Below are 27,061 nucleotides of genomic sequence, written 5' to 3' on the forward strand. Positions count from 1 at the left end.
GAGTCAAATGACAATCCCTAAACTTTCAGCCTCACTGGATGGCAGTAACATTTTCTGTGATCAGGAAGGTAAATGAGAGGAGAACAGGAGGGAGGACTGGGTGGGTGCCTGTCAGTAATTCTTTTTGACACACTAAATTTAAATGCCCATCAGACTTCCAAGTGGAGATGTTAAGCTAGATACTAGATGTTAATCTAGAGCTCAGGAGAGAAGTGAAGCTAGAAAGAAAAATCTGGAAGTCATCAGCTTATAGATGGTATTTATAGTCATGAAACATGACTTGGGGTAGAAACTGCCTTGGGAGAAATTATGGTTCAAAAGGGAATCTGGCCAAGAACCAAATACGGTAGCAGTCTAACATTTGGTGGCTGAGAAGAGAAGCCTGGAGACATATGAAGAGTGGCCAGGGAGGCGGAAGGACATTCAGAAAGTGGTGGTGACCCGACAGCCAAATGAAGGAAAAAGTATCGAGGAAGAGGGAGCAAATAACTGATTCATAGGAAGTGAAAACTCGCACAGATAACTGATTTATCAGGATGTATTTGTTAAATAAGTAAATTTTAAAATATCACAGGGAGCAAATGACTCTACAGATGAGGTGCAAAAGATCCAACACACAGCTGGACAACTGAGGAATATTCACTTCGCTTCAGGAGGAGGTAAGTCATTACTCTGCATCTGCTCATCTGCTTTTTTATTTCAGTGAGTTGCTTAACTCCCATCTGTAACCAACGCATTACTTACGATGTTAAAATGTGCCATATTTTTAACGATTTTTAAAGCTTACTGCCATGAAAAACTGGATAGGTCCTAACAAACATAATACTGAAAACGAGCTCACTGCTGCCAGCCCTAATTCTTTTCATCCAAATTGGCTTTTGGACAAGGTCCCAAATAAGCAAACCAAAACCAAAACTTTCAGCACAGACTCAAGTGTGCCTGGTGGAGGCTCTCACCAGGAGAACTTTTAAGCCTTTTGAAACGCTGGGCTCTTTGCTTAGGGTTCTGAAATTTCTTTAAAAAAAAAAAGGTTTTACAGTCAAAATGAAGCTTCAAGAAAAGCAGAGTTGCGAGAGGGATCCTCCCTTCAGAGGAAGCCGACTCAGCCGAAAGGACGGCCGGCTGCCCCACCCCCGGGCCCCCGAGGTGGCCGCCCGCTCGGCCCCCGGCCCCCGACCCCCGACCCACCCGCGCGGACGCCGGCTACTTGCCGAGGAGGCGCGCTGCTCCGCAGCCCCGAGGCGACGTCGTCCTCGCCCGCCGAGCGGTACGCGACTTCCGGTGGGCGCGCGGGGAGACGGCCGGCGGGCGGCGCGGACCCGCCCCCCGCCCGCGGCCCGGCCCCGCACGAGCGCGGCGCGCGGAAGTCCGGGGGCCGCTGCGTCCCGCCCTCAGAGGCACGCCGCCGCTTAGCCGCTTGCGGGTCCACCCAGCCCGCGTGGAGGCCAGGGGGGGGTTCACCTGCGCTGCTGCCTCGTTGTTACTGTTGTTTGAAGGCCCGCGAGACCCTCCTCGGAGGCTAGGAGGGAAAAAGGACTCCACTGTCTCTTCCCTGCAGACCTGGGTGCTGGGGTGGGAGCTGCAGCGCGGCCTCTGCGCCTACACAGTGCGCCCAAACGCTGAGCCTGCAGCAAGCCCCGGGGCTCCCAACAGAAGCCTCTAGATAAGGAAGGAGACAGCCAGTCTCATCCAAACTAAGACCCGCCTCGAGGTACAGCGACCCTCCAGTTTCTCCAGGTTGGTCCCCTGACTTTTCCTCTCTTTGGGGTTCTCCAACTGACTACGGCTGCAATCAACCACATCCCTGGTTAGACGGTGGCGCATCAGTAACCAGTCCCCGCCCCCCAAACGCACACATGCCCGGCCAAAAGCCACCTTGAGAAAGATCCCTTTCTCAGATTCTGTATCGCAGCCGAAACGGGCTGAAACGCCACTGAATGTTTAGGAAGAACAAAAAAGCAACCAAGTAATCTAAGACGATGAAAAGCCAAATACGTAATCCCGCCATCTCTCAGGCTTCCAATCCTAATCATACCCAAAGACCCCAATTCAGAAATCACATACACCAGCACCACCACCCCACCTCCTACCCTGCGTGTGCGGGCCCTTTTCAGGCAATCCCTACTCACTGCTGTAGGAGGAGCACTCCATTAGGAAACCTCAGAGAAGACAATGAATAGTAAACTGGAATTGAAGGCCCACACCTGGATCTCCGGAGCTTCCCTGGCGGCTCAGCTGGTAAAGAATCCACCTGCAATTCAGGAGACCCAGGTTCCATCCCTGGGTTAGAAAGATCCCCTGGAGAAGGGAATGGCAACCCACCCCAGTATTCTTGCCTGGAGAATCCTATGGACAGAGGAGCACCTCGATCTCAGAGGCTTACTACATAGAGGTAGAGCTAGGTTATTTTCTCTCCCTCTCCCCACTACCTGACATCAGGATGGGCCATCGAAGGTGTCACTGGCAGACTGTTTACTTCGTGAAATGCCCTATTAAGCCTATGTCAACACAATTCATTATCCACTGACAGCTGGTTTTTCCTCCACCCTCTGTTTCAACCTTTCAGGTCAATAGTGGCCTCCCTGTTCCTAACCGTGGTAGTTTTGTTGCCTTCATTATCTCTGGCAGTCTCCCTTTGGCAACTGACAAGCTTGACCACTGTCTCCTCCAGATACTCAATTTCGTTGATATTAACAACCAAGGGAGCCTTCATGCTCATCCAACTTGTTAAAATTCTTTGTTTTCTGCCTGTTCCTCTTCCTCTGGCAGCCCTTCAAATCACTGCTTTCCAAACCTTTTCATTGAAATACCATTAATGACAAAGGTGATAAACATTTACTTCCCCATTCATCACCCACATTACACGCATAAATGAACCTAAAGTGACTCATGTCAAGGACAAATTGACTTGAATTGTCTCATTTTAGGTTTTAAGTTGCTCCAAATTTTGCATTGTTCTTCATATTCACATGCTGTACTAAAATTTCAAATTGGTTACAAGTTTTCTTCTCAAATTATCCAGTACACATTTTAAGAAAATGCACCTATCACTTATGCCACAGGTATGAATATTTAGTGTCTTCCATGTGCTAGGCACTAGGGATACAATGTGACCAAGATAGACACTGTGCCAGTCCTCATGGAGCTTTCGCAGTCTAGAGCAGGACACAGACAAGGGGCGCTGTTTACAATTTCTGATCTACTCACTGAAAAGAATGAATGGAAGAAAGCAGAGTAAAGTGGGGAGGAGTGCTAATTAAGTCAGTAAGGAGATGGCTTCTCTGACACATAGGATGTCTTTACTGTGGCTTCACATCCCTGAAACCCTTGACATTCCTTGCTGGTGTTTTCAGGGTGTTTATCTACTGTCCTCTTTCGCTTATTCTACCATTTCTCTGGATATCTTACATATGTCCAGCAGACTCACCTCAGTCAGTAAGGGCATAAGTACACGATTAATGAACTTGACCTCATTGACATATATAGATTGTGGCATTTGATGCAATTTCAGAATATTCTTTTCAGATACATACAGAACATTAACAAAAATCAGATCATATTTTTGGCCACTGAGAAAGTCTACACAAAGCAAAATCAAAACAAAAGACTGAAGTAAAATGAATATCTACACTAACCACTAATCTGGAAAACAAAAGCAAAAAGAAAAACAAGAAAAGCTCCTGTATGTTTGGAAACTAAAAGGCAGACTCCAAAATATACCATGGATCAAAACATCAAATGTGAACAAACATCAAATGGTTCAAACAATGTGAACCATCAAATATTTTCATTTGAATATTATTAAAAATACTAAACATCAAAACTTGCGGGATACAGCTAAAATAGGAACTTCTGTTCCTAAACACACATGTCAGAAGACAAAGCAGGGAGTCACTTATCTGAACAGCCATGTCAGGCAATCAGGGAGCAAACTGTTCTCTTTCCACCGTCTTGGGCCCTGTTGGGAACAGGACTTTTAAAACGACAAATATGTCTGGAAGGCTGTGGTCCAAGGCCATCTTTGCTGGCTATAAACGGGGTCTACGGAACCAAAGGGAACACACTGCTCTCCTGAAAATTGAAGGTGTATATGCTCGAGATGAAACTGAATTCTATCTAGGCAAGAGATGTGCTTATGTGTACAAAGCAAAGAACAACACAGTAACTCCTGGTGGAAAACCTAACAAAACCAGAGTAATCTGGGGAAAGATAACTCGAGCTCATGGAAACAGTGGCATGGCTTGTGCCAAAATCCGAAGCAACCTTCTTACAAAGGCCACTGGACACAGAATCTGTGTGATGCCATACTCTTCAAGGCTTTAAACTTATTGAAAAGTAAATCAATAAAAGTGTGGTTAAAAAAAAAATCAGGGAAGAAAAAAACCCAGGGAATGAAATCCAAATAAAAAGACAGAAAAAACAAAAATAAGGCCAGAAATTAGAGAAACAGGAAAAAATAACAGAGGACCAACAAGAGCAAAATGTGGTTCTTTGAAAAAGATTAATAAAATTAATAAACCACTGGTAAAACTAAGTAGGAAAGAAACAAAAGATACAAATAACAGTATTAGAAATAAAAAGGAAATATCACCACGGGTCCTAAGACATTTAAAATGTGAAAGATATTAACAACTTTGTTCCTATCAACTAGGTGAAATAAACTAGGAGAGTTGTCCATTCGTCTCTTATGTTCCTGTCTGTCTTAATGAGTACATGCGAGATCCTGGCTACCATTTACCTGAGCCATCTCTCAGGGCAGCACTCCCAGTGGGCAGCCATGAGATAGGAGGTGCAGTCGCCCTCCACAGAGAACAGGCAAGCTTACTACTTGCTCTAAGAGTGGTGGATTCCTTAAGCTCAGCGTTCCTCAGATGTGCCACAGACCCACTGCATGTGTAGGATCGACTTGGGCCTCATGCCACTCCCAGGGGACTTCTAAGCAAGAGGGATCACTGCAAATATGCTGAAAATAGTGCTGCTTGCTGTGTCATGAGCAACAAAACATTTTTTCTGATCCAGTTTTGCGTCTTCTGCCAGAATCCATCAAACAGGAACAGGCATTGTATGTGGGGTAAAATCAAATCCCAGACCTGACAAAATGGACAGGAGGGACTCCAGTGATTCCGAAGATTCCATCAGATTCTCTCCCCACAAAACAAATGTAAACTGGACAAAACAGTCAAAAACTATCACTCGAGGGCTCTGGAAATTGACTGGACACAAACAAGTTGATAATCATTTATTCACTTTGAAAAATCCTGCTGAATTCTGGGTTGGAATCTGTGGCATTCTTGCCAGGAACTAACGGTTCTCATCTCCCAACCCTTGTACACACCTCAGCTTTGTTGGGGCAACAGCGCTACCACTGTGAGGCCAACAATGAAAGCCAGGAGCCCAAATACTGCTCTCAGTCAAGTCCACACCTGGTGTGCTGTCATAGAAACTGCGAACTTGGGAGGACATAAATGGGGAAAGCTCACAGCTCTTAGCCTGAGGTCGTGATTCATGTGAGGTGCACGACAGACCTGTGGACTAGCCAAAAATCTACTAGGAGATTCTGGAGATGAGTGAGCCCACTGAAGGTCAAGGTCAGCTCATTACTTACCTTTGCGTGACTGGGAGATTACATGTACACAGGGAGAAACACGCCTGCCCCTGCAGATATCTGCGTTTGAACCCTGGTTCTGGCACTAACTGTGTGACCTTTGGCAAATCAGTTTAATCATTCTGTGTGTCAGTTTCTTAATCTGTTAAGTGGGAAAGAGCAGTGCTGAGAGGAACACATATATTGAATGTAGAACACAGTGCAGCGGGCATATAGTATTACTAAACTGTTCACTGTTCACTTGCTCAGTCCTGTCCGACTTTGCAACCCCATGGACTGCAGCACGCGAGGCCTCCCTGTCCATCACCAACTCCCGGAGTTTACTCAAACTCATGTCCATTGAGTCGGTGATGCCATCCAGCCATCTCTCCTCTGTCATCCCCTTCTCCTCCTGCCCTCAATCTTTCCCAGCATCAGGGTCTTTTCAAGTGAGTCAGCTCTTCGAATCAGGTGGCAAAAGTATTGGAGTTTCAGCTTCAGCATCAGTCCTTCCAATGAACACTCAGGACTGATCTTCAGGATGGACTGGTTGGATCTCCTTGCAGTCCAAGGGACTCTCTCAAGAGTCTTCTCCAACATCACAGTTCAAAAGCATCAATTTTTCGGCACTCAGCTTCCTTTATAGTCCAACTCTCATTTACATACATGACTACTGGGAAAACCATAGCTTTGGCTAGACTAGGACCTTTGTTGGCAAAGTAATGTCTCTGCTTTTTAACATGCTGTCTAGGTTGGTCATAACTTTTCTTCCAAGGAGCAAGCATCTTTTAATTTCATGGCTGCAATCACCATCTGCAGTGATTTTGGAGCCCAAGAAAATAAAGTCTGTCACTGTTTCCACTGTTTCCCCATCTATTTGCCATGAAGTGATGGGACCAGATGCCATGATCTTAGTTTTCTGAATGTTGAGTTTTAAGCCAACTTTTTCACTCTCCTCTTTCACTTTCATCAAGAGGCTCTTTAGTTCTTCTTCACTTTCTGCCATAAGGGTGGTGTCATCTGCATATTTGAAGTTACTGATATTTCTCCCGGCAATCTTGATTCCAGCTTGTGCTTCCTCCAGCCCAGCGTTTCTCATGATGTACTCTGCGTATAAGTTAAATAAGCAGGGTGACAATATACAGCCTTGACGTGCTCCTTTTCCTATTTGGAACCAGTCTGTTGTTCCATGTTCAGTTCTAACTGTTGCTTCCTGACCTGCATACAGGTTTCTCAAGAAGTAGGTCAGGTGGTCTGGTATTCCCATCTCTTGAAGAATTTTACACAGTTTGCTGTGATCCACACAGTCAAAGGCTTTGGCGTAGTCAATAAAGCAGCTGTTTCTCTGGCACTCTCTTGCTTTTTTGATGATCTGGCAGATGTTGGCAATTTGATCTCTGGTTCCTCTGCCTTTTCTAAATCCAGCTTGAACATCTGGAAGTTCACAGTTCACATACTGTTGAAGCCTGGCTTGAAGAATTTTGAGCATTACTTAGCTAGCATGTGAGGTGAGTGCAATTGTGTGGTAGTCTGAACATTCTTTGGTGTTGCTCATTTTTTGGGATTGGAAAGAAAACTGACCTTTTCCAGTCCTGTGGCCACTGCTGAGTTTTCCAAATTCGCTGGCATATTGAGTGCAGCACTTTCAGTTTTTACTTTGTTTGTTTACTGTTACTACTTCTCAAAACATATTTTACAAACACCTGCATCGGCGCTCTGGGCAGGTGTCCAAGATTCACTCCAGGCGTACTGAGTCAGTCTTACGGTCATGGGAGACTGAGAAAGGTATTTTTTTACAAGTTGACTAGGTGATTCTTATACCACCAATATTTGAGAACTGTTGTTTTTAAGTAAGATTGATAGTTTTCTGCTTGTGGTCTTTATCCATGTGCCTTGAAGGTACAAACTATCGCATTTACTTCAGTATCCGCACTGCTGAGGACACAGTAGGTAGTCAAATGTCTATTAAATAACAGAAAGCTTTATTTAAAGTCAGTCAACATCCAGCTCTGCAATTCCCATCATGCAGAATAAGTAACAAATTAGGCTTGGAGTTTAAAGCTTTGCACTAATATAAAAAAGCTAAAATTACTCTTATAGAGCAGTGATTCTTTAATAAAACTTTGTGAATCATGAACTTCAAGAATGTGATAAACACTATAAATTCTCTTCAGAAGACTAAAGATATGTTAAACCGTGCAAATAATTTTAAGGGGTTCACCTTTAAAAAAAAAATCTCATATAAAAACTGACTTATAAAAACTCTCATGTAAAAACTTTGTTTCTTAAAACAAAACACTAGGTTCTTATTTATCACTGAATCCCTGTTACTAGGAAAAAGGATAGAGTGAGCATACTTGGCTCTAAATATCTGCTTAATGAATAAATGAGTCACTGGTCAAAGGATGTTATCATCTGGAATTCCTGGAGTCACCCAAGGGTGATGTAAAATAGAGAATGAAAGCACAGAGACTGTGTATCTTTTTCATGACTAAGTTGTAACCTTGAACTTCTACAAGTTGGAAATAAAAAAACAGGTCATTTGGACAATGTTTCCACTTAAGATGAAACATGAGGAAAAACAATAAATACCTTAAGACAGAAGATAGAATTTGTCAAATTCAGAAAGTCTGTACCCTCACTCCAGGGCAGCACCCTTGGGCTCCAGTCTAGAGCAACAGGCGCCTTACCACTTTTGGTGGATACCAAACCCAACCTTTGTCTTTCCAACTCTTGTTGATGAAAATACAACTCTGCTTCTCAACTTATTTCTCTAGATTGGTAGCACCCCATGGCAAAAGAGGGCTTTACTATTAATATTTCCTGAACTCAACCTGGAAAAAAAGAAAATCATAAAAAGCTGAAATCAATGAAACAGACATTAAATATATACCAAGGAAAACAATGGAAATAGTGGCTCTCGTATATATACAATGGACTATTACTCAGCCATAAGGAATGAAATCTTGCCATTTGCGACAACTGGTAGACAGGATAAAGAAGTCAATCAAACAGAGAAAGGCAAATATAGTATTTCACTTATATGTGGAACCCAAAACACAAATGAACCAACAAAACAGAAATAGGCATAGATACAGGTAATAAACAGGTGGCTGTCAGAGGGAAGGGGGCAGAGGGATGAATGAAACAGGTGAGAGAAATTATGGGGTCCAAGTTTCCATACAAAATAAATGAGTTACTGGGATGAAGTGTACAGTGTGGGGAATACACTCAGTAACAACAGAACATGTTTGTATGGTGAGAGAGGGAAGCTAGACTCATCATGATGACCATTTTACAATGTACAGACATACTGAATCACTATGTTATATGCCATATAACTGTTATATGTTATATGCCACTGCCAATACACAGTGGTATAAATTTGTATACTACATAGTGCTGTAGGACAACAACCAAACAACCTCATAGAAAATGAGATCAGATTTGTGGTTATCAGAGGTAGAGATGTTGCTCTCGGGGGCGAGGGGGAACTGAATGAAGGTGGGCAAAAGGCATCAACTACCAGTAAGCACTAAGGATGTAAAGTACATGATCAATATAAGTAACATTGCTGTATATTATACATGAAAGTTGCTAACAGAATTGTTAAGAACTCATAAGAATTCTCATCACAAAAATTTTTTTAAATTTTTATTATATATCTATATGAGATGATGGATGTTCACTAAACTTATTGTGGTAATCATTTCATGATGTATGTAAGTCAAATCATTATGCTGTACACCTTAAATTTATACAGTGCTGTATGTCAATCATATTCCAATAAAAAGGGAAAAAATACTGGCTTTTTGGATTAATAAAAAACAATAAAAGTGATAAGCCTCTGGTAAGACTGGTCAAGTAAAAAAGAAAGAAGATACAAATATCTTATGTAATACACAGTGGTATAAATTTGTATACTACATATGGTAGTATTAGGAATGAAAAGCAGGACATCAGTACAGATCTGGGACAAAATTAAAAAAGGAAGGAATAATATTGTGCTAATAAATTTGAAATGAAATGGACAGGCTTTCAGGAATATTCCATTTATCAGTGTTACATATTAATAGAAAGTCTTACTAATTAAAAAAAGTGAAATCAGCATCCCACAAAGCCCACACCAGACTCCAACCAAATACACTTCACCTTAGATTTGTAATAAAACATTTAAGGAAGAGTAATGTAAATCTTACAGAAGCTCCTCCAGAAACTAGGGGAAAAAAGCCACTCTAACTTATCATATATGGATATGTACTCTTGATAAACAAACCAAATCCAGTTATCAAAAACTAACATCACATCATGACTAGACTTGTTTTACTTCAGAAGAAAGTTGGTTTAATCATAGGAAAGCAATTCTCTGACCATATAAAAAGAATAAAGAGAATAAAGGTAAAAATCAATCATTTTCCTCAATAAATTCAGAAAAAAGTTTTTGATAAAATTCAACAGCATTTAGATCATAAAAAATTCTTTGCAAACCAAGACTAGAAGGGAAATTTCTCAATTCAGTAAAAATACCATAAACTGTCTATGGATCCCTTGGAAAGCATTCCTAGAGAACAGAAAGAAACAAGACTGTCTGAAATGATTTCTATTCAACATTGTAGTGTACATCTGCAAATGTAATTAGACAAGGAAAACAAAGAAAAGAAAGGTGTGAGAAATAGGAAGACAAATCTGTCCTGACTTGCAGATGATACAACTATATACAGAAAAGTCCAAAAGAATATACAAATTACGAGAATTGACAAAAGAATTTAGCAAAGTGCTGAATAGAAGAATCAATCTAAAAGTTGTATTTCCACAATACTGTATCAGCCAACAAATGAAAAATAAGCAATTTAAGGATTATAATAGCATGAAAAAAATATAAAGAAAACAAGATTAATTTAACAGAAGTATATGGAACTCATCTATGAAGAAGATTACAAATCTTTATCAAAAGGTCTAAAGACCGTAACAATGCAAATAGGTTCATACAACGGAAAATGCACTATTAAAAAGAGGAAACTGTTCATACACTAAATACAATTTTTAATCAAAATCCTAACAGATTTGTTTTGTTTTGAAACTTTTATTTTGAAATTTGTGTAACTCTGAACTTTGTTTAAAAGTGTAAAGAACAGATAACAGCCAATATTTTGAAGAACAAGGTAGAAACATTCCTTTTACCAATATCAAGAACTGTTAAAGCTTTAGTAATTAAGATAGGATGTTACTCGTGTATGAACAAAATGTTAATGGAATAAAACAGGGCCCAGAAATAGACTCAGATAAATATGGGCACTTAACAGATAAAAGATTCGGCATGGCAAATCAACAGAGAGATTTTTTAAGGGGTGGGGGAGTGAACCTGTACACCTACCTCATCCCAAACACAAAACTCAATTCAAGTAGAAGACAAAACTATCATATTTTAGAACATAGTATAGAAGATATTCATGACCTCAGGATAGAGAAGTATTTCTTTAACAACACATTAAAACACCAACAAGATGGGAAAAGACTGATGTATTTCACTAGAAGCAGAAAGATAAACACAAACTGTGAGAAGATATTTGAAATAGTTATAACCAAAGGATTAACCTCCTGAATATATAAAGGAATCCTGTTAATCAAGACATTCAATTTTTTTAAATGGGTAAAATATTTGAACAAGGATTTTACGAAAGAGGAAATCCATGTGGTGGACAAACCTGAGGAAAAAAATAACCTCATAGAAATATGATTCAACAGTGAGGTTTGACAGCAGTTTCTTTAAAAATATACACATATATCTAGAAAAATAACTGAAAAACATCAAAATGGATAACGGACTTATGGGTGGATTTTATTCTTCGAATCATTATTTCTCAAATTCTTTCTTTGGCTGCAACGGGGCTTAGTTGCAGCATGTGGGATCTAGTTTCCTGACCAGGGATTGAACCCAGGCCCCCTGCATTGGGAGCATGGAGTCTTAGCCACTAGACCACCAGGGACGCTCCTCTCAAATTCTTTAGTGTTGCCTTTACAACATTACAAACCCAGGAGACTTTCTTAAGTTTTAAAAGTCTAACAGCACAAATGTGGAACTTTCCATTGTTACTGGTGAATGCACTAATTGATACTATTGCTTTAAAAAGTTAGATGTCACCTAGTGAAGACACACATACTCTCTAAGCAAACATTCCACTCCTAGATGTATCCTCAAAGTCACTTAGTCGTGTCGAACTCTTTGCAACCCCGTGGACTGTATAGTCCATGGAATCTCCAGGCCAGAATACTGGAGTGGGTAGCCTTTCCCTTCTCCAGGGGATCTTCCCAACCCAGGAATCGAACCCAGGTCTCCTGCATTGCAGGTGGATTCTTTACCAACTGAGCTATCAGGGAAGCCCTGGTATTCTCATGGGATGATACGTATGTGCAAACAGGACATAATATACAAAAATGTTCATAGTGGCTTTAGAACAGCAAAACCCTAGGAAAAACTCAAATGCCATCATAGTAGAAAAGACCATAGCTTTGGTATATTTATATGATGGACTACTACAAAGTAATGAAACTACAGCTCTGTGCATTAACATGGATGACTTCCGCTAAACAAAGTCACAAAGGAATATATGTAACATCTAATTTATTAAATAAAATTTAACATTCCAATACACTTTATTAATGTTTACTTTTGCCTGACTTTTTAGACATTTTTCAGGAATGCAGACATCAGTACTATTCAAAGTATGGTCCAATGACCATACTGAACTGTTACTGGCTGATGAGGACGGAAGCACATGAGTAAGCATGCATTTAGGCAGGCTGACAGCAATTTGATATTAACAAAATGTTCAAACACATTGAGTTTGTGATTACTTGGAAAATTTTTTTAAAGTGGGAGAACTAGCATACGTAACTAGTAAAAAGAAAAAAAATTTTCATTACAAGCGAAACACTGGTTATCTCTAATGAAGAAATTCAGTGATGTAGTCAGGAAAGGATACACAGAGCCTTTTATGGTGTTGGCAATACTACATTTCTTAATCTGAGCATGGGTTATTGAGTATGTGCTTTATAATTTTATTTCTCTTTAAGCTGTACATGTTTAATACCCTGTTTACAATTCTTAAGAGTTTTAAAAATTTGTTATAGATAATACCAATTCTTTAAAAATATATACATTAATCTATAGACTGAAACACATCAAAGTAAATGGTGGACTACTGGTCAGTTTTACTCTGTGAACCACAATTTCCGAAATTCCTGTGTTCCCTTCTCTTTTTAAGGTAGTAGTGAGTGAGTGACTGAAAGTTGCTCAGTCGTGTCCAACTCTGCGACCCCATGGACTATACACACCATGGAATTCTCCAGGCCAAAATATTGGAGTGGGTAGCCTTTCCCTTCTCCAGGGGATCTTCCCAACCCAGAGATCGAACCCAGGTCTCCCACACTGCAGGCGGATTCTTTACCAGCTGAGCCACAAGGCAGTAGTAGTCACTAGTAATTACAACACTAAAAACATATCATGCCAGACGCTGTGTTATTTCTAGATTTCAGCAAGGAACGTAAGCATCCTATTGATGCTACCTTGTGGATGACATGGAGAAATGTAGACTGAAAAATAGCATATATTGTGGTTTAGCAATAACATCCCTGTATTTTCCTCTAGAATTTGGAAACAACCGAGATGGATAAGTTTTTCAGGAGATCACCTTTACTAGTTACAAAATATTTTTTGATCTGTACCAATAAATAGACATCCCTGATTTAGAGATTAATTCACTTACCTGCTGGCCCAGCTAGACAACTATGCCTCCTCCCCACTCTGGAAGAGGACAAAGCAAAATGCCATGGGGAGTAAGTCTTTTGATCTATGTATTTTTTCTTGCTCCTTTAGCACCCTCTAGGTATCTTAGAAACCTCAAGTTCTTTCTGCTTCATGACTTACTTAACATTAGCTCCTCACATAGCTATCTCATCTCCCCGAACTGTTATGTTCTTGGAGGTCACATTATCTTACTCATTTTTGAAACTCCTAGCAGATTATTATGTACACTATGGACTTCTGTATTTGTTATATATTATTTAAGAGCCATATGAGCTTAGGTTACAGTAAAAAGTTTAAGAACTAAAGAAAGATCAATAGATTAAATTGAACCAATGACAAAAACTAGCTATTATTTATTAAGCACTTGTATATGATAGGAATGGAGCCAAAGTGCTTTATAATAAACATCTCATTATATTCTCACTGTAGTAGAAATAAGCTTACTAACAAATGAAGAAACAGAAATATATGGAGTTAACAAGATCATTTGTGTGAGATCACCCAACCATGACCTGATCTTGGCTATAACTCCAAAACCAAAGCACTGAACCACTACTGAGGTATACTGCTAAGCCTTCAGAGATCCTTCTTTATTGGTATTTGTAGGTACTACCGCATAGTGGTTGAGAAAGAGGGGTCTGGGACCACATTGCCATGGCTCATATTCATATTTTGCTAATTACTGATATACGGTCAGGTTTCTTAACCTCCATTTCCTCATCTGTAAAATGGGAATAATATCCTTACTTCAGAGGATTATTGCAAAGATGCAATGGGTCAACACAAGTAAAAGACTGATGTTAACCTGTATTACTGTTATTTATCTGCTACTTTTGTAGACTTGGGCCTAGGAGCCAGAGTGTCCCCCATGACATTATAAAGGGGGAACAACATTGAGAAAACTTTATATTACACAACCAAATGTTACCTTACCTAAAAACTAAGAAGCTTTTTAGGGAATTGAAGGCTAAACTTCCTTTCCCCCTAACTTTCAGTAAGAAAACGAAAAAGAAGGTTAAAAAGTGAGGTGATTAGAAGTTGTATTCCTCTTCTTTAACTTACTTTGTTGGTCAGTCCCTAAAATGTTTCAATGAAATATGAAATAAATTATCACTCTCTTGCTACAAAACTGCACTCCAAGGTCTAAGTTGATAAGGAGCTTTAAAAAGACTTAAATCTTGACAGAAATAAGTGAAGTCAGTTTGTTGGAAGTTTTTTTTTTATTCTAAAAGAACTGATTGGTACAATCCTGCAGAACCAACATGTGTCATTTAGACAAATTTCTTTTTCTTTTCAAAAGTAAATGAAAATGCCCTCTAAATAATTTATATATCAATTTGTTTAATTTTTGAAAACAAAAGTCAATAGGGTCTGCTTTGTCCTATTTAACCATAAATGTTACACATTTACAAACTGAAGCAAAACTGGATAGTAGAGATTTAAAGAAAATCTTTAAAAGAATTTAAAGCAATTTTAATTGCTTTTCAGTCCACTGTGTTTTCAAAGTTGATTTTCATCAAGCCAGGATGAAAGCTGTGAACTCCAGACCATCTGCTTCTTTAATAAAAAGAATGTTTAGATTATTAACAAAATAATATCTTTAAATGTTATCATCACACAGTTGGAATTTTAGTATAAACTTGCATATTATGTCCCTTTCCATTATTTATTCTACTTTAAAAATATATACAGCTGATGATGTTTAAATAAGTATTCTGAGCCACGTGTCCAAATATAAACATTTGAGAAATTCAAACTGTTGCAACAAGTTATGAAAGGATTAAAGAAAAAAGATAAGCTACAAATTATATAGGAGAAGGAAAAGTTCTACTTACTATTCATATCCAGGTAGACATGTATTTTCTAATTTTTATATACATACCTAATTGAATATAGACAAGCCATCAAACTTTAACCAATTACAGACTAGATTAAGTCAGTATTATTTTCTACAACAGGTAACAGTGGTGATTTAAAACTTTTTAATATACCTCAGTAGTTTCATCACAAATTATTTGTGGTAATAGTCTTTAAATATCATGAAGTTTAGATAGGTACAGATTAAATCACTATTATCTATGCCAGACTTGGCACTGTGATGATACCCAACTCTGCTTAATTATGGTGTTAACTATCGGAACACGACAGAGCAGGCAGGCAACCAGAAAAGGACATTCAACATACTCTCAGGTTTATCACTTTAACAGTACTCTTTACAATCTGCAAATCTAAACACAGAGGGACACTTAAAAAGCTGCAGGGCAAGAACCCCAACAGTCTGTAAAATCTTAAGTTTCAGTTCTTAATCCATTGATAAATATTGTTGAAGGAGTAGCTATTTGGTCTTCAAACATTTTAGAATTAAAGGGTTGAAAGTATGTTTATCCTTTGCTACACTGTCGTATTTTAAATTAGCAAGCAGGACAACCTGAATTCACCTTGCTCTTACATGCAGAAGTGTATGTGCATTTTAAGACAACTTAAAATTAAGAGCTAACTTTTAGTTGGTGGCAGTTAAGGGATTTAAATTGCTGTCCAATCTGTATTCTGTAGTACCACATACCAAAGTCCTAAAAATATGCCAGTCATGTTCAGCACTCACCACTTTCAGGTAGGGGGGAGAAACATGGCAAAAAGCAGTCGTAATTTTTTTTTTTTTAGAACAGCATAAGAGCTTTAAACACAATTTTGCATCATCTTGTATTCTATCCTAGAATATCTGGAACAAAATCTTATTTCAGTCAGCTCAATCTATGCAAGTTATAAAATACAAACACAGACTAAATCCTATAGTGTACAGAAAATGCACTATTTAATACTCATTAAATGCAGTACAATCAATGAAGATTATCAAACAAGAAACACACACACAGCATTCTAAATGTTTAAATCATCTTAGGGCTGCTAAATCAGAGATTGTACAAATTACATGTGCAAGGAAAAAAACAAACAAACAAACCCCAAAAAACAAAGAAGAAAAAGAAAGAAAAAAGCAAAGAAACTAACTTCTCAGTGCATCACACCCACTAGAATAAAATGTATGGCACTGTTACACTTTTACTTTTATATTAACAACGGTCAATTAAAGCTAGGAGTGACTCCCGACATTAAAGCCACATTAGAGCAAGAATTAGCCAATTCAATGTTTAATGAAACAGATCACCTTTTTTCTTTGTAAAAGCACTGAAAATGTAATGTGTGCTGATAACTCACTAAAAGTTTTCTCATGTCATTTGCTCCCCATTGTAGTGTCTTAAATTATTCTGTAATTATTCTACCTGTTAACAACAGTCTGATTTTTAAGGTCTCTGTAAACTCTGTTACTGAAACATACTAGTTCCTGTGTGGTAAAAATGTCTTTATGAAAAAAAAAATAACATATCTGGTCATAGATCACAGAATAAACCCAAACAACAAAATGACATTTTCCAAGCTACTGAGAAATAAATTAAACCATGATGTGTCAATTTAAAATTATATCAATATTAACTAACATTTCTATGCTAGATTTTTTTCCTCATAAAATTAAACAATGCAGAATAGGGTTTGGGCTACAGTTAATCACATATGGTTTTCTTAAAAACAAAACTTTATTTACTATAAACAACTAAAAGGTAATTTTCCTCCTCCACAACACGTCGGCATTAAATTGAAGGCTTCATTTAAAATATCCACTGCTTACAAGAAAAGTACTTTTAAAAGGATAAGAGGAATCAAAATTACCAAAGTTTAGTGTGCCAAGAGTAGATAGAAACAACCCAGAAAAGTATAGATCATTGTGTTGAATATTTACGAATAGCCCAAAATAAGCCCCAAAGTTTTTCTACCTTTACAAATAAAAAAAGGTGTCCTTTCCACAGCTTGGGGATATGCATTGTACATCCCCCACCCCCAACAAGTGTATGAGTAAGGTTCTAAAAATGTTGCCATATTAAGTTCTTCGGTACCTAAAATTAATTAGAGGACAGCAATATTACAGCGGCAATGGTGCATCAATTCTCAAATTACGATCCAACACGAGTTGTTGTGGTTCTTTTATCGGAGAAAAAGCTTTTCAGAAGGAACACCTGCCCTATGCTAACCACGAGGAGAATGAGGGCTTCTCCTACTGACCAGTAGGCCACTCTGGTGTTCAGGTCCTCAGCTCTGCTTCGGCCTTGAGCTTCTCTCAAGCGGAAGTGAGTCTGATAGTCAATGACAGATTTCAGAGCTTCATGGATTGAAACACAGGCAGATTCCATCTAAAGAGGAAGAGTTTCAGTTAGCAGGTTTCATACTTCCTGTACAGTCCATCTAGCACATCCATCGTTTCCTTCAATCTGATCCAAGTCCTCACGTGACTAACATCCCACTGAACTGGCCCTCACTCACTCACTCACTCATTCACGTCAGTGGTCCTGGCAGAGCAACCCCTTCCCTCGCTCCCACCAGGATGCCTGGCAGCTGGCTGCCCCAAGCTGGAGGGTGGCAGCTGCGGCATCCGTTCGGTGCCAGAGGACCCACGAGCCAGTGAGGGCTGGCGGCGACAGAGTGTTAAGGCCAGGTTTCTCCAGGAGGAAGAGAATGGCAGGTCAGCAATTTTGACCAATGATATGCATATGAATCAAAGTCCATGTATATAAAAAAGTAAGCAAAACATGGCATAAAAGTAGACTGTCAGTCAAAGTTATTTCAAGTATCTTAAAAACAGCTGAAACTTCAAAGTGGGAACTTTCCCCCCCACATTTACCACTCTGCTAAGTTTCTCCCTCATTCCAGTCAACAAAACCAATAAATACGTTCTCAGTGGGACGTAAGTCTTATTTTCACTGTGAGTCAGTGGGCCTTCATCTGATGACATCTTACCTTTTTCTACATTACACTATTTGCTTGAGAAGGGTTAAGAGTCTACTTTTTCTGGTTGTTGTATACAAACAACCAGTTTAATATTTTTCTACTGCTGAAAATTTAATCCTGGCAGTGAGCTATAGGTTTTATTATACTTATTTTACATCACAAACCACATATTAGGAGTTTTAAAAAAATGAGTTTGTTGTAATTTTAATAATAGACATTAGAAAATAATTTAAGTACTTAATAAAGTTCTACCAAAATAAGTAGAAAAGGAATAGTTACAAAAATATTTCAGAGAAAGTTTCTTTAAAAAGCATGAGAGATTAGGAGGTCTACAAATTGAATTTACTGATTAGAGTACTCAAACTTTTTTGCTTCTTGTTTTGTTTTGGTTCCTAGGAATGGAAGATCAGCATGTACTAAAAAGAATGATTCCTAAGTTTTAGTAAGAGGTAGACAGGTGCTTCTAGCATTTCTTTGCTTTCTATGTTGTCTCAAAACGATGAACAGTCTAAGAATTCTTCCTCTGAAAAGTATGTATAAAAACAAGGATTTGACACAAATTCAGAGCATTCAAGGAATTCTTGAATCATGACAAAAGGGCACAGGTTAAGAATTACTGAACTAGAGAAAATCACAGAAATTAAAGAACTACTTACATGGATTCATACAATTTTTGAGGTGGTGTTAGTTTTCTTTTTCATTCTACCTTCAAAGTGGAAATGTTCTCATGTCTTCAAAAGTATAGAGACTAGTATGATGAACCCCATGTCAATAATTAAACACGGCTAATCTTATTTCACCTATCTTCCTCCCCATTCCAATTATTTTAAAGTATATCTCATATATTTTACCATTTCAGCTATACTTCTACATTTCATATTTATTTCTGAAAGGTAACAATTTAAAAAATATAATCCCAGTGGCACTGTAACAGAGTAAGAATAACTCCTTAAAAGTTATCAGATATAAAGCCAGTGGAGACTGCCTAACCATCTAGTGGTCGGGACTCAGAGCTTTCACTGCCTTGGCCTGGGTTTGATCCAAGGAGGTTAGTTCCCTCCTAAGATCCCTCAAGTCACATGGCATGACCCGAAGGAAAAAGACAGTGTTCAGATTTCCCCAAACACCTCAACAAAAGTTGTTTCCCAATCAGAAGGCAAACAAGGTCAATATAATCATTTAGCTGATATGTCTTTCAAGTCTTCGTTAATCTTTAGGTTTTCTTCCTGTTTTTTTACCCCCTTTCCCATCTACTTGTTGAAAAAACGGGGTCCTCTCTCCATTAGCATTTCCCACTTCCTGGATTTTGTTGATTATTCCCCTGGTGTTCCTCTATCCTCCGTATTTCTTATAAATTATAGTTGGAGCCACAGACTTCATGGGTTTCAGTTGTAATATTCTGAATGGGAATACCACACAGGCAATGTAATGGACTTACTGCATCTTATCAGAAGACATGCTAATATCTACTTATCTCTGCATTTGCGAATGATGATTAGATTTAGGGGATATCAGATCTATCTGTTATAAAATTCCCCACCAGTCTTTATATATGAACACCATCTACTTTACACTATAGTCATTCTATTTATTAATGGTGAAAAAATGGTGATTTAGCAAAACACTAGCAACTTCACTCACTCACCATTTATTTGGCCATTTCTCAGCTGGTAATTTTTTTAAACTCTACTGCGTGAACAGCTGCTTTATAGGAGACTTTTTAAAAGTGGAAAAATGTAAATAAGAAAAGCTTAAAAATATGAAACAAATAAAGGAGGTTAAGTGATCCTAAAAGCATTTATCTACTTAGGTTTTTAAAGCAAGCTATCGTATTACACAAATTAAAACTGCTCAAGGTTGAGTTATAAACAATAGTCCCCCAAAAAACCTTTGTACAAAGTGCTGTTCACACATGATGCTAAAATAAAAAGAACATCACTAAAAATAAGGACATCTGAACACATCTTATTAATGTTTATAATAGGTTTATGAATTAAGGTTCTGACACACTCTTTAAAAAGTGCCTCTATCACTATGTGATCTTGGTCAAGAGACTACCTGGAACCTGGAAACAAGGAAATCCAATTCAAGCTTTTAATAGGAAAGTGGTAAATAATTCTTTTGGAAACCAAACTGAGTATCTTTTAGGCATACTTTAAGCTCCTACGGTATCTGAACTAGAAATAAAATAGCCCTTCTCATCACCTGAGCAGTATTTGTTCACTGGCTCTAAACTTCTCTTGCCATCTTTCTCTCATTAAGCTCTTCTTCAAAATAAAACCCAATTTAGCTACCTTAACTATTTTGTTAGATGACTTACTAGTAATCTCTACTATTTAACCTTCAGTTACAGCACAAGTTATTTTAACAGCAGTCTGCATAACACTAAATACTTGTATAAAAGTGTGTGTATGCAAATATATACATAGGTATATATTAATTATGGCATCACTTTGCTTCCACTTATGTCAACCTGCTAAGTTACAATAGCAACATTCCTCCATAAATTACAGAAAATGCTTCAGAATGTTGGAGCACTGTTTAGGCTTTTAAACTTCCTTTGTTAATGACGTTTCTACCAAAGTGATCCTCCTATTTTAATGTCTATTTTCTTTTCATAAAATACTTTAACACTGGTCTTCACTAAAAGAGTCTGAAGTTCTCTGTGAAATGCCTAATATACTGTGAGAGTTAAGATAGGTCTTAAAGATTGGGTTAAAGTCACAAAATTTGGTGTTTCATTAATGAGTTAATGCATATTATATTATGCCCTTTCCCCCCTTTAAACATACGACTTTTTATTACCTGGGTAAGAGCACTGACTCGGTTCTCACTAGGAAACAAAGGTGGGTCTTCTCCAACTTGAAAATCAAAATATACAGTTTTATGTGTGAAAGTAGAAAATTCATTGCTAAAGCAAAATTTGTATGTCCCGTTTTTGGAGGCTGTGAAGGTGTAACTATCATACTGCTTCTTCATCTCCTTGTACAACACGTTACCGTCAGGATCTTCTAGTCGACAGTCTACGTCGTAGTGACCACCAGTAATAACCTACAGAAGAGGAAAACAAACAGAAAATGAAGGGACCACTGCAGGTAACAAGCCTGAGAAATCAGCCAGGTTTCCTGTTAAAACGGCTGTATACGGCTTTTAAAACAATCACAGCCAATTTATGTTTCTTGATTTCTAACAGTGGATGGGTCCTGGGAGGCAGATTTCAGTTCAACTAAAGCTTTACAGAAACTGAACACACTTCCTCATGACAGGAGAGGGAATGAACCAACACGCCAGAAGATGGTTCCAGTTACATCATTTAATTCTCCCCACAACCCTACAGGAGGGTATTTCCCCCTCATTTTACAAACGAAGAACCTGAGTTAAAATAAATCATCTATCCAAGATTACTCACCTATTAAGAGGCTGAATGCCAAACTTGTACTCTTGGCCCTAAGCTAACTGCCACGTACTATTTTCCTTCCCCAAATTTCCTTACCTTATTTCCCATTAGCATGATCCAAGCACTCACAGACTGTTCAGTGAAGCCATAAAGTAGGTCAGTCTTTTAGCCTGACACCCCATGCTATTATATGTATAGAACTGAAACTCATTTTACTGCCAATTACAAACAGGCTGTGTTTCTTAAGTTCTTTTATAGGTCAGTTACATGGAATCTGATGCATACTTTGTTTTGAATTATAGTTTGAAGAGAATTGACTTGTGGGTTGTTCTAAGAGTGTATCATTATTATAAACTTGTTTCCAAGAGAAGCATAAATGATTAAACTACTTTACTTTAACATGTGTGATTAAAGGAAAACCAAAACAGAACAATGCAAAAGCAGATAAATCTTTTGTTCATCTGCAAAGCCTGTATTTAACAGGAAAGCAGAGGTAGGTGAAATGCTTCTGAAGAGGACTCTGGAACTGTTTTCAAGGGGTTATGCTTATTCAGCATAAGCATACCTGAGCCATCTGAATTACACAAATGAAGAGAGGAAGAGGTACCAGGGCAAGTGTAAGAGAGAAAAAAGCAAAGAAGTAAAGAGGAGAAACAGTAGGAGGGAGAGGGGACAGGAGAAGAGTCCCAGGGTGCCTGTGTCCCCCGAGGAGGAGAGACACGGGGAGGAGGGCTTCCAACCACCACTGGACGTGTTGATGTTTTCAAGCTTGACCCTTCTGGTCTAGCACAGTATTGACATTCTAGATTTGTAAAACAAGAGATCAAACTCTGGACTTCAAAGAAGATTGGTTACTTACATGACCTTTGTCACTAAAGAGATATGAATAACTAAACTACAAGATCATTTCGATAATTAAATGATATGTAACTGGGCATTTAGGAAACTGTAAAACAGGCAAATATTAACATATAGATATAACATCTGACACAAAAATGACGTCTTATCAATTGGGTATTCCCCTTTTCACCAAAAGTGAACAACCTTTCCTATAGGTGAAATACTGACTGCATTTTACAGACCCAATTATTCACACTTAACACCACAGTACTTTAAATAATCAAAACATACATCCAAACAAAAAACAGAACCAAAACTGATCATCCTGCCACTTTCTTCTACCAAACTTTAAAACAAATAATCTTACTTCAGATAAAGACTGTTGTTTAGTGGCTAAGTCATGTCCAACTTTTTGCAACCTCATGGACTGTAGCCCGCCAGGCTCCTCTGTCCACGGGATTTCCCAGGCAAGAATACTGGAGTGGGATGCCATTTCCTTCTCCAGGGGATCTTCCCGACCCAGGGGTTGAACCCATGTCGCTTGCATCTCCTGCATTGGCAAGCGAATTCTTTACCACTGAGCCACCAGGGGCTAACAATCCGTCTGATCATGTGAGAAAGAAATGAGATCATTTTGAATGATGTGTCCCTACCTGCCCAATTTAGTCACAGAATGTCGACATTATTGCTTCTCTCAAATTCACTCCATCTCTTCTGTTCCTGATCCACAGTCCAGACAGGACTACTGCCACAACTTCCTAAAAGGTCTTCCCAGAACCCAGTCCCTCTTCTGTCTAACCCAGGGTTCGTAACCTCGGTTGGACTATTTGGGGTGAACAGTCTTTGCTGTAGGGCTGCACTGCCCTGTGCACTGAAGCACATCTGGCAGCATCTCCACCAGAAGAGGGTAACACCTCCCTCCCCACGTGTCTTAAACCTTTTGACAGTTCCTGTGGCCTACAGAAAAACCCAAACCTGTCATCGACAGCATGCTGCTCCCAGCACTTCTTCAAGGAAGTCTCAGCACCTTTTATACCCTGTGCACTGCGTTCCAAAAACACCAGAATGCCAGAATTCTCTGAACAAGTCTCTGCACTGACAGTGACAAGTTACACAGGGTCTGTTTGCTAAAGAAGCACAGGACCCAAAATGATTATGTTTACAAATCTACAACTGATTACAGGAAGAGATTACAGTATCAAACATCATAGCCAAAAGCTGTCTCACAGCAAGAGGACACAAGAGGTCAGGTCCGGGTTCCCCTGTCCTCGCTGTGAGGAACGAGGCCAGAGTAAACCCTCTGGGGTCAGGAACCACCCAGATGTACAGGAAACATTTTGGAACTAGTGAGCCCAAAACAAGAGTCTTGACAGGGTTTTTTATATTTTGCTGTTCACATAAGCATATTTCTGCCATGTAACCATTCTCAGTAGCAGACTCTCGGGGGACTCACACTGAGCACGCACAAATCATCAGTCTCATTGTTACCAATGTACAGCGCCGACAAACTGGTATAAATCGCCCCTAAAGTCCTCAGATCCATAATTACAAAGCAACACTACTACTCAGTATATTTCAGTGCCGACTCAGGCTAATTTTCAGGCTTGCTGGAATTAAGTCTCACAAACATAACATATCTGCTGAGGAAGTCCTTTTCCCCTCTGCCAGCTGTAGAGTAACTATTATTTATCCCTCCAGACTCGGCTCACACAGCAGACCCTCCATTAAATTTCCGCTGATGATTCTCCATCTTCAGCCAGCACAATACTTGGGGTGTACTTTCATTACTGCACTTAACGTTACATGACTATGTGCCTGTCAGGTCCCTGAGGTCAAGGTCAGCCTCATTTATCTTTCAGAGGTAGTACAACAGTTAAGAACTTATAGAACTGCATACTAATTCTGCTACTGCTACAGTTTGGGACCTTGGGTATCACTAGTAAATGAGTAATAAAAAAAGCTTTATCCATCTCATATCGGGTTGTCCAGGGAATTAAATACTACACCTGAAATGCTTGGTATACTGTCTGCCACACAACAGATGCTGATTTTTTTAGCCTGTAATAGTACTCTCACCACCAAGCATCTGCAAGCATCTGCATGCATAAGTCAAGAAATATTTAAGTTCAAAGAAATAAACTTTTCACTGACACTTTACATTACAATTCTTGCCATCATCTTTTCTGTCCTCATGAAGTTAAGCAAGCTAAAGAGTCATCCTTGGCCTCCCTCACTCACTGTAGCCAAATTACCACCAACTTCTGTGGATTTTACATAAAGAGTATCTCCCATCCTTTCACCTTTCACTTTCCTTCTCCCTGCTGCTACCACCCTAGCCTCAGCCTGAATCACTACAACAGCCTCCTAATCAGTCTTTTACTGATACATCTACTTGGCAGCTCTCAATACTTTCTCTACCTGCTCAAGTTAATACCCCGACAGCTACCCAGAAAATTTAGAACTTGTCATTGCACTGCTTACAACCCTAAGATAGCTTCTCATCCTCTCAGGAAAAACTAAAATCTTTAACTCAACCAGCTGGGCACCACATGGTCTGGCCTCTGCTGACCTCCCTTCTTCTGGCTCCTTATTCCCAGCTGCAGTATTTCTTCAAATTTCTAGTCGTAATTACCACAGTTCTTCAAATTCCCAGTCACGGTTTCCATAATGACCCTGCAAAGTCCATTCCCTCTTTCTCCTTATCTAAGCATTCATAACTTATCCTTTACAGTTTGCTATCAAATCGCTTCCTAAAGGAAGCCAAGAGATCCCAAAGATCAGAACGCTTATCACCTATTCTTACTGCTCTTAAAGCACAATTTTATAGAATGAACTAGTACTAATAAAGAAAAGAAGGTAGGATGGGTAGAGAATCAAGAATGACTGCAGCGATCGTATCTGTTTTCTTCACTTCTGTTATCAGCAGCACCTAGTACTCAATAGCTGTTCAAATATGCGAAGTCAACCATCAGTAAAAAAGAGAGTAAAGAATGTTCTAACCAAGAGGATGAGATGGTTGGATGGCATCACCGACTTGATGGACATGGGTTTGGGTGGACTCCGGGAGCTGGTGATGGACAGGGAGGCCTGGAGTGCTGCGGTTCATGGGGTCGCAAAGAGTCGGACACGACTGAACGACTGAACGGAACTGAAATGAACCAAGTTAAGAAACTGCTACTGCTGCTGCTGCTGTGGTCGACTCTGTGCGACCACATAGACGGCAGCCCACCAGGCTCTGCCGTCCCTGGGATTCTCCAAGCAAGAACACTGGAGTGGGCTGCCATGTCCTTCTCCAAGTTAAGAAACGACATCTGTTAAATAAGCACTTTTATATTATTCCAAAGAAAAAGTGCCTTTCACTTATCACAGCAATTCTTTCTACAAAACCTCTGGCAGATGGTCATCTGGTCTGGAATAGAGCTCTTCCAACGAAAGGGACATTAACCAATAGTCCTAACATCCATGGAAAAGCTGAAAAGCAATGGAGTCAGATACTGGCAGCACTTGAAATACGATGAAAGTGGAGGTGTCGTTTAGAGAGTGGCGAACTGACGTAAGGCACAATACAACAGGAGTAACTTTTTTTTTTTTTTAGCTCTTGAGGAAGAAAGTTCAAAATGAAGGACATTAGAGAATGGATGGAAAAGTCACACACACAGGAAGCATTTCTGGAATTCGTGTATCTTAATATCTGTTCTTAATTATTTAATGCTCAAGGTTTCAGAAAGGAAAGCCAAACGGCCTGCATCGGCTACCTAGATGTGATTCTGAAATGAGACACAGAATGAGCAAACGGCCTCGGCCCTGGAGCCGCGCGCTGCGGCCGGCAGCTGCCTGTGCCCGCAGTACCTGGAACTCGAGAGTGCACTTGGTGCCCTGCGTGATGTCCTCGTAGAAACACTGCTTGGCATTGTCCGGCAGCTCGAAGGTGATCTCGGAGGCGCCGCCGGGGCCCGGCACCAGGAACAGCAGCAGCACGAGCAGCCTGCAGCCCCAACGGCCCGCGGCGGCCGCCCAGCGCGGCGCGGACCCCAGCCAGGGCATCCCGAGGCGGCGGCCTCAACGGAGCTGGGGAGACACGGGGTCAGGTCTGCACGAACTCGCCGCGGCGCGGCAGGCCTCGGTCCGGGCGGCGCCGCCAAGACGCACCGCCGCGTGGCTCCGAGCCCCGGAGAGAGTCGAAATGCAGAGGGAGTCCCTGGGTACTGCGGAAAGTACTGAGGCACCAGGGCGCAGAGGCCAGAACGACCCGGAGAGCGGAAACAGGGCAGGCAGAGAACAGGCGGAAAAGGCCTGCGACGACCGGAAGCGGGTACTAAGGATCGGGGGAGACGAGGCGGAGCCTGGGGCGCCTGCTCCCGCGACCCGGATGTACTCGCCCCGGGCCGCGGGGACAGGCGTTGGAGTGCGTACGTGGAAGCTCGCGAGGCGTCAGCTCTGCCCCCGCCAACCCCGGGCCGAGAGGCGGGGCCAGCGTGGCGTGCGTGGCGGGGCGGGCCCGAAGACGGGGCGTGGCCGGCGGTAGGTGGGGAGTGCTTCTGCAACCGCTGAGCGCCGGGGGAGCCGCCGGGAGGGAGGAAAGAAGGGGTCTCCTGGC

At 40.1% G+C, this 27,061-nt stretch overlaps 1 protein-coding gene and 1 pseudogene across 6 annotated transcripts in view; one reads left to right on the forward strand and one right to left on the reverse strand.

Moving 5' to 3' along the window:
* TICAM2 (TIR domain containing adaptor molecule 2) overlaps positions 1 to 26,849 on the reverse strand; it is a 42,739-nt gene extending 15,890 nt beyond the window's left edge. For 3 of the 6 annotated variants that reach the window (XM_070462322.1, XM_070462325.1, XM_070462324.1), the window contains exon 1: positions 1,212 to 1,758. Coding sequence is in view for 1 of the 6 variants with exons in the window: in XM_070462327.1 (XP_070318428.1) it covers positions 17,501 to 17,632; positions 21,033 to 21,278; positions 26,314 to 26,508 (573 nt within the window). In the remaining 5 variants the exon portion in view is untranslated. Of the gene's footprint in view, positions 1 to 1,188; positions 1,759 to 17,500; positions 17,633 to 21,032; positions 21,279 to 26,313 lie in introns of those variants that run through there. The other 3 variants (XM_070462323.1, XM_070462326.1, XM_070462327.1) reach the window with 2 other exon arrangements.
* LOC139033362 (large ribosomal subunit protein eL33 pseudogene) lies at positions 3,895 to 4,338 on the forward strand (annotated as a pseudogene).
* Positions 26,850 to 27,061: the final 212 nt, after the last annotated feature.

The sequence above is a fragment of the Odocoileus virginianus genome, unplaced genomic scaffold (assembly GCF_023699985.2).
Source record: "Odocoileus virginianus isolate 20LAN1187 ecotype Illinois unplaced genomic scaffold, Ovbor_1.2 Unplaced_Scaffold_3, whole genome shotgun sequence".
Taxonomy (NCBI): Eukaryota; Metazoa; Chordata; class Mammalia; order Artiodactyla; family Cervidae; genus Odocoileus; species Odocoileus virginianus.